General features: G+C 45.2%; 1 protein-coding gene across 1 annotated transcript in view; it reads right to left on the bottom strand.

The window, feature by feature from the left end:
• Positions 1-2,099: 2,099 nt before the first annotated feature.
• znf408 (zinc finger protein 408) overlaps positions 2,100-13,823 on the bottom strand; it is a gene marked incomplete at both ends in the record, with an annotated part of 13,209 nt that continues 1,485 nt past the window's right edge. Inside the window, 9 exons of the mRNA XM_084055797.1 lie at positions 2,100-2,566; positions 4,263-4,607; positions 6,375-6,608; positions 7,387-7,510; positions 8,544-8,759; positions 10,644-11,261; positions 11,791-11,984; positions 12,391-12,627; positions 13,688-13,823. The exon at positions 13,688-13,823 is cut by the window's right edge and continues 79 nt beyond it. Coding sequence (XP_083911923.1) covers positions 2,100-2,566; positions 4,263-4,607; positions 6,375-6,608; positions 7,387-7,510; positions 8,544-8,759; positions 10,644-11,261; positions 11,791-11,984; positions 12,391-12,627; positions 13,688-13,823 — 2,571 coding nt within the window. The remainder of the gene's footprint in view (positions 2,567-4,262; positions 4,608-6,374; positions 6,609-7,386; positions 7,511-8,543; positions 8,760-10,643; positions 11,262-11,790; positions 11,985-12,390; positions 12,628-13,687) is intronic.

Below are 13,823 nucleotides of genomic sequence, written 5' to 3'. Positions count from 1 at the left end.
ATATAGAGATTCATCCCTGCTTCATCTCTCTCTCTCAGCTAGGGGGTCCTTGGCCTGAAAACGTTGAAGACCCCTGCTATAATGCCTTTGAAGAACCAAAGAACCATTAAAATAACGTACAACATCCCATCGACAGGCCGGGTCACCTGGTAAGAACGCATACCGAATAAATAAAGCCTGAGTTACACTTGGTCGCGCCCGAAAATACAGCCGATCTACACAAAGATGTAGATCGGCTATTTTCATATCGTCTCTGTCGGGGGTGGAAACCTCATACGTCCTAAACTGTTACTTTTCCGGATTGAAATTCAAAAAGTAGCAGATCTACAAGCTCTTGTGGATCTGCTGCTTTTGACGTTTTTGTGTGACGCTGTAGTATATGGTCACTTAGCGCGTTAATTTACGAAAAAACACAAAAAGTTAAAATATGGAAATACAAGGTTTCTGCCCGACAGCAACGATACAAGTATTTAGAATAGGTATAAATCAGGTACAGTATAAGGCTACACAATCCTTCCTGCAGTTGGCCCAAGTTCGAATGCGACACAAGGCTCTTTCACGGATTAAAGTTCTCAGTCGCCAAGACTGATTTCAGTCATTTGGATTCGATAGAAGCCAGCATGTCTTCTAATGGCAGCATGTTGCGCAGCAAAAATAGCCGATCTACAAGCTCTCAATGCGTCTGCGACGCATTGAGAGCTTGTAGAAAGGCTATTTTCGTTTTTTATTACAGCAGATTAGAGCATTTGAAGTGAAACTAGCAATTATGTTCAGAAGTATCTTCCATAATATCTTAATCGTCTCGGATATTTCATATAAAAGCAAAGGTTAAAGCCTGAATCTGTGATTTCTTCACATGGTTGGCAGTATGTAGAACAATATTACTAAAGTAGCCTAATTGTACATAGTGTATTCATTGTTTAGGAATCGGCGCTAGTGTGTGTGGGGGGATCCTTTCACACGGTTTCACAAATCGCACATTAGGACATTTTCAGTCGTGAGATTTAAACTAGCTTTAATCCATGCTCTTTGCTGCATGTCATCCCCCTCTATCCTGCCTTTCTTGCCTCTTTCTCTCTATGTTGCTATAAAAACAAAAAGTAGAATCTAAAAAAATAAATAAATAAAAGTCATCACCATGACATGAATACAGTAATAACTGCAATATACGAGCTTTCTAGCTCAGGGATTCTTTCACTTTTTCAGACGCAAAGAACATTTTTCCATCTCTTGCTTTGGACTTGTTTGAAACATGAAGCCTGAGTTTATACTTCCAAATTCAACAAGCTTGAAGCCATGGCTATTTTCAGTGCGCGACACTGCCGCTAAAGCATTGCTTCTCAAAGTGGGGGGTCCTTGAGGGAGTTCCAGGGGGTCCCCAGCTAAATGATGGATAGTTAGGAACCAAATGGACACCTTATGGGTCTGAAACTCTTGAGAGTGTACAAATGGAACCAAATGGACCCGTTAGGGTCCATTTGGTTCCATTTGTACACTCTCAGAGTTAAATTAACATTGATTTTACTATATAAATTGGGGTCCCAGAGATAGAAATCACATTAAATGGGGGTCCGTAGCCTAATGCATGTCAAACTGGGGGTCCTTGAAATTAAAATGGTTGAGAATCACTGCTAGAGCCGTAAAAATCTTCTCTTATGGGGGTCCCTGGCATGTCTTTTCAAATGGGGGTCCGTGGGCTAATAAGTGTCAATTTGGGGGTCCTTGAAAACGTTTGGAAACCACAGCGCTAAAGTATAAATCCGGCCCCGACTCCTCTGGGGAACCACTGGGTAAAAGTAGACATTTTTACCTGCTTGCAGAGCTGCGGGTCTATTTAGAGACTGACCTACTAGTCGGCAGATTTCCGACATGTATTCAACAGATTTTTTGCGTGATTGGGTGTCGCTTAAGCCAATGGGGATACTTTCCATACTCTGAACGGGCGGCCTCGTCCTCCCAAGCTATGGGACTAGACACGCTTCCGCATTTTCTTCTTCGTTGGTCCAAATAATGATACGGTTGCCAGATTTTTGAGAGAGAAATACTAAGCAACCAGGTGCCGCAAGCGGGAATATTATGACTTTATGTCATTTCTTGTTTTATCCAGTCTCTATCTCCACAGTCTCAGCCACAGAGCAGAGTCCACCAGAGTCTCCCTGTAAGATCACCACCTCCCCCACTGGCTGCTGCCGCCCGCCACGGACCACAATGCACTGCTCTCCGTCCTCGGACATGACCACCTCCACCATCTCCTCCTCCCCCCCCACCACCACCACTCCCTGAAGAGGGCTCTCCTCCTCCGTGGAGGAGGAGGCGATGACCAGAGGGCCGGAGCTCTGTGTGTGATGAAGATCCCCTCCTCCCCCGACGGTTTGGACGTAGACCACCGTGTGCTCCTCCGCCATGAGCGCCAGTTCGTGCACTCTGACCCCGAGCCCGCTCTCGTTCGCCCGCTCCACGCCAAGAAGCCTCCTCTTCTCCTCCGTCTGCTGCTGCTCCTGCTCTCTCCTCCCGCGTGATCTCTTCTTCTCCGGCGTGATCCCGAACCTCTCTCCTCCTCCCGCTCCTAGAGATGTCACAATTAGGACATTTTTATTTGACAATTAGTTGTCGCTCAAATATGATAATATAATAATAATAATAATAATAATAATATTAATGGATTTTATTTATAACACACTTTACATTTGCAAGAAATCTCAAAGTGCTTACAGAAGGCAATTGCATAAAAACAGAAACATCACACCAACAAAAGAAAACAACAACTAAGAAACTGAAACAAAACAATTAAAACATGGGGGCATAAAGCCTACAGGTAAAACCAGCTAAAAAAATGCTTTGCTAAAAAGGTAGGTCTTTAGTCCTCTCTTAAAGCAGTCGACCGACTGTGGTGCTCTCAGGTGGACAGGGAGGGCGTTCCACAGTTCGGGGGGCAACCGAGCAGAAAGCTCGGCCGAAAAATTAATTCTTAATTGTGATTAAGAATTTTAATTGCGTTTCTGTCGAACATTGGAACATTATGCACAGGGCAGATATGACAACATAACTAACATAAGTTAATAACTTTATACTTTATATGAATGGTGAAAATGTGATGTTTTTAACTTGTAGATCGGGTATTTCCATCATTATTGGGCGGTGCAACCGCCCCTATATGTGAGGTTTGGACATCGACACCCATTGCACCCCCCCAACCCTGCGCTGTGATTGGCCACCATTGTACCCCCCTAACCCTGCACCGTGATTGGCCACCATGACTCTATTCAGGACTGTGATTGGCTAGAAACACATGACACATGTGCATAGCCCTATAAGTAGGACTATGCACTTAAAAAAAACACATGTATGTTTTTTTTTAAGTGAATCACTTCCATCACTGTGATGACCACTGTGACCACACCGCCCACTTCACACTGGGTGTGATTTTTGAGTGGTGCCAACCACTCCTATATCTGACTTTGTCTGTGTGTCCGTCCGTATGTATGTATGTCCAATAAACAAACATTGATGACAACATCAATACGGGGCTCATCAAAGGCACCACTCTCTTCACACAGGGTGTGATTTTTAGCGGCGCTAGATATTAGCCCTCTATACCTGGCTTTTGCGTCAACGTTCTGATTGGTTAGACACGTCAACAAAGTGATTGGTCAAGCTTCACGTGACACGTGGCTATAAACACAGTATAAACATGCCTACAATGGAGATTGATGACAAAATGTATCAAAGGCGCTGCTACCTTCACACAGGTGTGATTTTTAGCGGCGCTAGCCGCTCTATACCTTTAGGTATAGAGCGGATATTAGCCCTCTATACCTGGCTTTTGCGTCAACGTTCTGATTGGTCAGGCTCGCCAAGGTTCTGATTGGTCAGGTCCGTCAACGTTCTGATTGGTCAGGCCCGCCAAGGTTCTGATTGGTCAGGTCCGTCAACGTTCTGATTGGTCAGGCCCGTCGAGGTTCTGATTGGTCAGGTCCGTCAACGTTCTGATTGGTCAGGCCCGTCAAGGTTCTGATTGGTCAGGCCCGTCAAGGTTCTGATTGGTCAGGCCCGTCAAGGTTCTGATTGGTCTGATTGGTTTAGATATTAATATTGAAACACATATCTATGACAAAATGTATCAAAGGCGCCGCTACCTTCACACAGGTGTGATTTTTTTTTTAATGTTTGAAAATATATGAACATTCTTCAACATGCAAATGATTATGACGACTATATATATAAATAATTGCGATTATCTCAAATAATTGTGACAGCCCTACCCGCTCCCGCTCCTTTCTCTTCTCCTCCTTCCTCCTTCACTGCTGCTGGTCGTTGAGGCTGTGGATTCCTCCTAGGTCTGCCTCTCACCGGCCTGGAGTGACTGTTCTCCAGACCCGCCAAGGCCTCCAGGACCTCGCTGCTCCTCACCTCCTTTCCCTTCTCCTCCCTCTTCTCCTCCTCCTCCTCCTCCTCCTCCACTTCCCCTTCCTCTCTCCTGTGCTGAGCCTGGTGTCTCAGCAGGCTCTGTCTCAGCGTGTAGGAGGCCCCGCAGTGGCAGCTGTGAGGTTTCTCCACCAGGTGAGACGACTTCATGTGTCTCCTCAGCTTGGTGGCCAGGATGTAGCCTGCAGCGGGAAAAGAAACACAACGATAGAGGGACTTGGAGTGAGGATGGAGGAACGTGATGTGACCGAATAGTGCACGAACCATAGATCAGGGGTCTTTCAACGTTTTTTCAGGCCAAGGACCCCCTAAGCTGAGAGAGAGATGAAGCAGGGACCCCCTCTATATTGCATAAAATTGTGTTGCAGATGAAACTTTTTTATTTAAATAACTCGGTCTGCTCTTTTTTTCTTCTAGTGTACACCATACCTCTTGGCCCAAAAAAATAGCCGATCTACAAGCTCACAACGCCTCGCGCTGCGAGGCGTTGTGAGCTTGTAGATCGGCTATTTTTGGGTAGAGTTCTCCTCGGGAAAGGGACGCTAGGGTTCAAGTGGTTAATGTAAAAAAATATATCCTATCACACAAAGATTTGGCAGCCCCCGTGTGCTAACTCTGAGGACCCCCTGTTGAAGACCCCTGCCATAGACTGTAAAGAATATAGACGTAGGGAACCGCCACATGACCCATTGGTTTGGACAGACCCGTTTTGAAGACACTTTTTCGCCGAATTCAAATCCGACATCTTGGAAGCTACGGTTGCCCCAGGTTCGATTCCAGGCCAGGCCAGCATATGTGTCGATGATATGAAATTTGTCCCTGAGCAAGACTCTTAACCCCTAATTGCTCACAGGTTCTCATTGGAAACAAGACCGCAAGGACTTTCATGAACGACCTGTTAAAAGGAATTATCCTATCCTTATCCTTATACGGTCCCGAAAAGCAACCCGAAACGACTGTTATTGGCTGCAACCGCAGTGAGGGCGGGTCTTCTGTCGTTAGAACCAGTAGAAGACGACGTAGAAGCATACCCTGCTTTATCATTCATTTTCAAATTTCGTTCTTTGGTGTGAGCGTCAATTTCAAGAGCTGTACTGTACCTTGCCGCATGGCATGAGCCCACATCATTGCAATGTCCCTGCTGGTTCGATTCCAGCTGGAGACACGTGTTTCATGTCTTCCATCCTCTCCCTGCCCTCAGTTTCCTGTCTCTCTACCATCATCATATCTAAATTAAACAAAACATGCTTAAAAGAAGAAAGATGATACAGTATTTTTGTTTCGTGTTGAATAAAGGTCACTCTAAAGTGAAAAACTGCAGTTTTGAAAATAGGGCAACCACTTACCCTATAGGCCTATATACTTTACTATAGCTAACCGGAGTCCACCAGGGGTCTATACTAGGTCCGGTCCTTTTTTCCCCCTCTACACCAAATCTCTTCGTTGTCAATGGCCGATCCACAAGCTCACAACACGTCGTGTCGTGTTGTGAGCTTGTAAATCGGCTATTTCCGACGAATGTTCACTAGGGCAATGTTCAAAGTGGAGTCCTGGGACTCCCAGGGGTCCTTGAGGGGGTTCCAGGGGGTCCCCAGCAAAATGTGTTAATACAGCATCACAATCATTTTAACCACTTTATCCATTTATACGTTGGCTATTCAAAAATAGCAGATCTACAAGCTCGCAGCGCAGCACGAAGTGACAAGCTTGTATATCTGCTATTTTTGAAAATCTTTGAAAAATATCGAAAATGTTTGGAATTTTTTTTTTTTTTTCATTACATAAATCTTCTCTTCTGGGGGTCCTTGGCACAAAACCTTTTCAGATGGGGGGGATCCGTGGCCAAATACATATCAATTTGGGGGTCCTTGACATGAAAAAAGTTTGAGAACCACTACACTAGGGTTCAAGAGGCTAAAACTCCCTTCTTTTACTTCCAACTTCCTCACCTTTCCCACAGACGCTGCAGCGGTGGGGCCTGTCGTCGCTGTGCAGTCTCTCGTGGGCCCTCAGGGTGTGGGGGTCCCTCAGTGCCTTGCCACAGTAGCTGCAGAGGAACACCTCCCCCGTGTGGGAGAGCAGGTGCCTGCGAAGCTCGGGCTTCTGGGAGAAGTTCTGGTCGCAGTGGGTGCAAGGGTACGGTTTCTCCCCGCTGTGGATTCTGAGGTGGCCCTGCAGGTTGCCTGAGGGACAAGACAGACAGACAGATATTTCAGTACATTTAAAAAGACAGCCCACAGAGATAGATACTGTACTAGAGGTGCTCCAAAAAAATGTCCAAAACTGTAACTTTTCAGGATTCAAACACAAAAGCATCAAAAGTAGCAGATCTACAAGCTCAAAACGCGACGCTTCGCGCCACGTTTTGAGCTTGCAGATCTGCTACTTTTGATGCTTTTGTGTGACGCTGTAGTATGATCAAGTAGGACGTTAAAGGAGGAGTTCACCCAAAAAAATACTTATTTTCTATCAATTACACACCCCATGAAGCCTTGATTTCATGGATTTATTTTTGTTTTTGTGGCATTCCTAAGACAACAATTTGATGACCGTGTGTATTTCCGGTAGGAGACGCAAATAATCTACTTTGTGTCTCCTACCGGATAAATTAGCCGGTAGGAGACGGGAATCAAATTATTAGCTTAGGAATGCGACAAAAACAAAAAATAATCCATGGATTGAAGGCTTCATAGGGTGTGCAATTGATAGAAAATAAGTCATTTTTTGGGTGAACTCCTCCTTTAATTTACGAAAAAAACACAAAAAGTTAAAATATGGAGATAGGAGGTTTTTGCCAGACAGCAACGATTATGTTGGCGGAAACTCTAGATCACAACGAAAGCTAACGTGAATTCAAAGGTGTGCCATGCACCGTTATTGAGTTACTGAGAAACATTTCAATGATAGTGAATATTACACTTTTAAGGCTTGGTCAGACTGATAACACTGGCAGTACAGTACCTCTCTGCCTGAAGGCTTTGCCACAGTGTGGACAGACGTGGGGTTTCTCTCCTGTATGGAGCTTCATGTGGTTCCGCAGAGAGCCCGAGTTAGCCAGCAGCTTGGAACACACTGGACACTGTAACTATAGGAGACAGCACAAGACCTGCTTTATATGACTGTGCAGAGGTTCTCAAACCTTTTTCATTTCAATAACCCCCATAACTCTGAGAGTGTACAAATGGAACCAAATGGACCCATAAGGGTCCATTTGTACACTCTCAAGAGTTACAGACCCGTAACTCGTAGGTCTGGTCCATTTTAGAACCATCTCAAGGAACCCTCAGCCTGACACGTAACTCCTTTCATTGTTCCGAGTGGCATCATTCCCGAGGTGGCTAGTTATAATTAAACATCTTTAAAGAAGCTTGTAGATCGGCTATTTTCGCAATTTGTTGTATGACGATTGACGAAGTATGATGTAGGGCTTGTCATTTGAACCCTATATACTTCATTAACCGGGGTCCCCCAGGGGTCTATCTATACTAGGCCCCCTCCTTTTTTTGTGCCAAATTTTCAGCCCAGAATATGGGATGCTCATTTGGTATCATGGGTTAACCCATTGAGACCGGTAAAGCCTATACGCTGTTATACCTTTAAAACCGCTCATACAAGCTCATACAAGCTCATAGCGCGGCACCGAGTGCCACGCTATGAGCTTGTAGATCTCGTAGATTTAAAAAAGAAAAATCTTGGACTCAAATCTTTGCTTCTGGGGGGTCCGTGGAACAACATATTTTAATGGGGATCGGGAGCCAAAAACATATACTTTTGGGGGTCCTTGACAAGAAAAGGTTTGAGCACCACTGATATAGCAACAATAGTTTTTCAGAAGAATTAAGACATTTGTTGAGACCTTTGACAGTTACAAACTTGCTTTGAAAATATACATATTCAAAGATTTGCAAAAATGTTCACGATTTTTCAAAACATATCAGATCTACAAGCTCATAGCACGGCACTCGGTGCCGCGCTATGAGCTTGTATATCTGATATTTTTGAATAGCCCAAAGAAATCTTAAAATGACACTCAGATGCGTTCCCGGTCTTCTTAATGGATTAAGAGACATTTCCAAAGCAAAAGGCTTACTGAGTGAATAGCAGGGTTTTCTCCTCACCTTGGGGGGCTGTCTGTGTGCTTCCTTCTTGCAGTGGTTGAGCCGGTGGATGCGTAGGGAGGGCCGCCGGGCGAAGGCCTTGCCACACAGCTCACACACGTAGGGCTTCTCTCCGGTGTGCAGCACCATGTGCTCCTTCAGGTCCCTCTTCAGGCCGTAGCTCTTCTCACAGTAGGCCCAGGGGCAGGAGAAAGGACGCTCCCCACGGTGGCTCAGCTGTTAACAAAAGTATTATTATTATTATTATTATTATTATTATTATCATTATTATTATTAGCAGTGGTTCTCAACCTTTTCAGGCCGTGACCCCCTAACACACGGGGTCTTCAACAGGGGGTCCGGGACCCCTAGGGGGTCCTCAGAGTTACTACAGGGGGTCCGCCAAATCTTTGTGTGATAGGATTTTTTTTTTTACATTAACCACACATTAACCAACAACCCTAGAATCCCTTTTCTGAGGGGGGGCGCTGCGAGGCGTTGTGAGCTTGTAGATCTGATATTTTTGGCAAAGAGGTATATAGGTGTAGAGGAAAAAAGGAGCAGACCTCATTTAAAAAAAAAAGTTATATAGAGGGGGGGTCCCTGCTTCATCTCTCTCTCAGCTAGGGGGTCCCTGGCCTGAAAACGTTGAAGACCCCTGCCCTAACATAATCATATTTGCACTGGGGGACCCCTCCCACCCTGACAAGTAGGAGTTGAGGCATTCAATTTTGTTTGACTCGGTTCCACAGATAAATATTGTGAAACTAGCAGATCTACAAGCTCACAACGCCTCGGATCTGCTATTTTCAAAAGTGTTACCTACCTCTTTCTTATATTATTTGACAATTTGGTCCAAGTTTGACCAGTTGTTATAGCATAGTTTGTTGATTAGTTTTGATGCAATAGGTTAATGATCCTTTTCTTTTCTTTCCTTCTTTTTTTTTTTTAGGTATTAAAAAGGTCTTAAAAGTCCTTAAATTGTCACTTCACTGTCATCTGGGGATCGCCCCAAAATGATGTGGGGACCCCCCTGGGGGTCCTGACCCACATGTTGAGAACCACTGATCTAGGGGTTCAGCAACTCATCAATTTAATTGATTATTATGAAAAATATGCTTCTCAATTATTCAAGTAAAAGTAGGCTATTTGTTTTTTTAAAGCTGCACTATGTAACTTTCCTTTTCTAGCCCCTCCTCTACAACCGGCCTGCTTGCTCAGGGGATAACTTGAATCTTGACCATCAGGTCAGAATCCGTGTCAGATCCTGTGACTAGGTGAGACACACATGACCTTTGACACGATCTAAATGTCTCAATGGAAGAGCAGAGAGAAAGAAAGCTATGGTTGCGCTATATTAGGAAAGTGCCCCACGTTTTGTCTCTAGAGCCTGGAGTAGAAGACAATCTCATCTTTTCAAATAGGTTCATGTCCGGTCCTCTGTTAAGATGTGAGGCAACAGGCCCAATGTTGTATTTTAAATTGTATTTATGTAATCTGCCATGTGCAGTATGCATGTTTTAGTTTGTTATTCGTTTGTTCATTGTCATGTCGGTTCATTGTCTATGTCAAATGAAATGACAGATAAAGTGTCCTGTAAGTCGTTGGTTCTCAAAGTGGGGTCCGGGGACCCTCAGGGGTTCCAGGGGGTCCCCAGCTAAATGATAGTTAGGAACCAAATGAACCCTTTTGGGTCTGTAACTCCGAGAGTGTACAAATGGAACCAAATGGACCCGTAAGTTAAATTAACATTGATTTTACAATATAAATTGGAGTCCCAGATATAGAAATGCCATAAAATAGGGGTCCGTAGCCTAATGCATGTCAAACTGGGGGTCCTTGAAATTAAAATGGTTGAGAATCACTGCTAGAGCCGTAAAAATCGTCTCTTATGGGGGTCCCTGGCATATCTTTTCAAATGGGGGTCCGCGGGCTAATAAGTGTCAATTTGGGGGTCCTTGACATGAAAAATTTTGAGAACCACTGCTGTAGGTCCATATGGGCTGGGCTTCCTTGGAAGCATGACACTTAAATAAAGAAAAATCAATCAATCAATCAGTATGTTGGTATGGAATTTCGGACACAGCCTATCATGGAGGCAAACAACAAGCAAGCAATTACCTGGTGGGCTTTGTAGTTTTCAGCAGAGCTGTAGTTTTTCCCGCAGTACTCACAGCTGTAGGGTTTCCTGTCCGTGTGGGTGAACTGGTGTTTCTTTAGATGACACAACTGGTAGAAGCCTTTACCACAGTCGGAGCACTGGTACCGTCGCTCCCGGGCGGCGAGCGCCTCGGGCGCAATCGGTTGCCTAGTAACGCCTTCCCTGGCGTCGACACGCCCCCTCGTGTCAGCAGCGTCACACGTTTCCGTGGAAACATCGCGGTCGTCCCCGGTAACGGGCTCGGCGGCGGCCTCCACCTCCGCGAGGCGACCGCCGGCGGCGCTTTGTCCGTTTGTCTGTCCCGTCTGTCTGTGTGTCAGCGGCGGCGAGGAGGGGCGAGCGCGCTGTTTGGTTTGGGGGGCGAGTTGGCCAATCAGCAGGTGATGTCTGCGGGGTTTCGCCGCCAGGCGGGAACTGTGTCTGACGGGAGGAGGGGGAGGGGGAGGGGGAGGGGCGGGGGAGGGGGGGGTGGAGCCCTGGAGGTCAGTCTGTCTACGGTTTGGACCGACTGTCTGTCTGTCTGCTGCGGGACGGTCCGTCTGCCTGTCTGTGGCAACGCTCTGCAGGTCAGTTACTGCCTGTGGTGGGAAAAAGTACTCAAATGTTTTACTTACATTAAAAGTATCAATACTGCAATGTAGTATTGAGGTACTCCGTTACAAGTAAAAGTTCGGAATTCAAAATTTACTTGAATAAAAGTACAAAAGTATTGGTATAAAAATGTACTTAAAAGTACCAAAAGTAGAATGTACTCATTATGCAGGATGTCCCATTTCACAAGTTTTCAAATATATAAAATCTCTAAAAATCTTTTGAAAATAGCCGATCTACAAGCTCACAATGCGACGCATTGTGAGCTTGTAGATCTGCTATTTTCAAATGGCAGAAATGTGTATAGGGCTGAAGTGAGTAATGTATGTTTTGTAATAATAATCCAAATCTACAAAGTAACTAGTAACTAAAGTTTTCAAATAATTGTCATGGAGTAAAAGTACAATATTTGCCTCTGAGATGTTGTGGGGTAGAAGTAAAAGCACTGGAAATTGGAAATACTCCAGTAAAGTAAAAAATGCCTCAAAATAAATGTACTTAGTTACTGGAACTTACTGCACACGCCGTCCGTACTCCTGGCGTTTCTTGTGCGTCTGAGCTGTTTAATACGTCACAGAGCGTGGCAGGCGAAGTGTCAGCGATGTGTCCGTTGGGTAGAGTGTGTGTTTCAGTAGTGGCGTGGCTCTGTGGGCTGTGCGTACGTGGGTCTGTCGTTGGGACGTCGTCCGTGCGTGTTCCTGAGCCCAGGGCTGTCATGATTACACAATTTAAATTGGCGATTAATTGTTAATCAAATAATTGCGATTTAACAATTTCATTGTGTTTGGCATCGAAAATTAGAACATATGAATCAAAATAAAATTTCTGTTTTCCTTTTAGGCTTTGTAATCAAAAATTGACAAATAAATATGACAAACAACTTAAATATACAAAGAAATGACTGATACATATTTAAAAATGTTAAACAATTTTATACATAAATAATTGCGGAAATAGCAGGTCTACAAGCTTACAACGCGGCACGAAGTGACGCGTTGTAAGCTTGTAGATCTGCTATTTCTGCTTCTTTGAAATGTTGACGATTATGAAAAACGAATCGCGATTATCTCAAATAACAGCGATTAGACGATTGCGTAATAATTGTGACAGGCCTACCTGAGCCCCGCCCCCTCCTGCTCCTGCACGCGGACAGTCGACTCCTCTTGATGATGCGTCTCCTGGAGTCCCTGTTGTTGTTCTCCTCCGTCTTAACCACCTGCACCGTCTCCTTCTCCATGTCCTCCTCCTCCTCGTCCTGTTCAGCCTGTGTGTCAGTTATAACCACCTCCTCTGGACCGCTGCTCTGTTCTGAGGGGCTTGTCTCAGCTTGTAGATCTGCTATTTTTGAAAAGCCTAAAGTATAAAAGTATAAAATAATATAAAATAATGTATGAAAAAATACAAATAAATATACATAAAGTATAAAATAATGGTTTATAATAATGGTGTAAATCAGGGGTCTTCAAAGGGGGGGGTCCCCTCAGAGTTACTACAGGGGGTCCGCCAAATCTTTGTGTGATAGGATTTTTTAACCTTAACCACTTGAACCCTAGCATCCCTTCTCTGAGGAGAACTTTAGCCAAAAATAGCAGATCTACAAGCTCACAATGCCTCGCGCTGCGAGGCGTTGTGAGCTTGTAGATCTGCTATTTTGGGCAAAGAGGTGTTTGGTGTAGAGGGGAAAAAAGAGCAGACCAAGTAAACAAAAAAAAGCTGCATTTTCGAGGGGCACGGTGGCGCAGTCGGTAGCGCTGTCGCCTCACAGCTAGAAGGTCCTGGGTTCAATTCCCGCCAGGGACGCTGTGGGCGTGTCTTCTCCTCCGCGTCATCAGCGCCCATACCCTAGGTGGGGGTTGGCGAAAGGGCCCACTCTGTGTGGAGTTTGCATGTTCTCCCTGTGTCTCCTAGGGTAGTTAATACCCTCACAAAAACATGTAGTAATCCTGGTCGCTATACTGCCTCCCCCATGACAGCCGGGGCGCCTGATGGAGGGGAAGGGAACTGGTTGGAATAACGTGTTCCTTCCACGCGCTACGTCCAACCAGGGAAACTCCCCCCTGTCAGGTAACAAGAAGGTCAGTTGGCTCTCATGCACTGAAGGAAGCATGAGCTCGGCCCTGGCCTCCCCAGGCTGTGGGGGACTGGTGTAGCGCTGGTGTAGGGCTGGTGTAGTGCCCAGGATCACTTAGGAAATTGGCACCGGGTGAAAAAAATGGGTTACAAAAATCGCGGGATAAAAATTATAATAAAAAAAAAAGAGCTGAATTTGAAACACAATTTTATGCAATATAGAGGGGGTCCCTGCTTCATCTCTCTGTCAGCTAGGGGGTCCTTGGCCTGAAAACGTTGAAGACCCCTGGTGTAAATAGGTTAATTGTGACTATATCTACTGCTTAAGTAATGCATCACGCACCTTTGTCTTGTCCAGTCCCAGTGTGCTGTGGTTCAGGTTTAGCGGCTTGACCTTTCCCTCCAGGGTCACCGTACAGCAGCAACTCTGTTCCTGAATGGATGTCCTGAGACACGTGAAGACACACGTCCCCACAGCC

Source organism: Gymnoscopelus microlampas (assembly GCF_963454915.1).
Source record: "Gymnoscopelus microlampas genome assembly, chromosome: 1".
Classification (NCBI taxonomy): Eukaryota; Metazoa; Chordata; class Actinopteri; order Myctophiformes; family Myctophidae; genus Gymnoscopelus; species Gymnoscopelus microlampas.
Note: the sequence above shows the minus strand (reverse complement) of the source record. Positions and strands in the feature narration are given on the sequence as shown.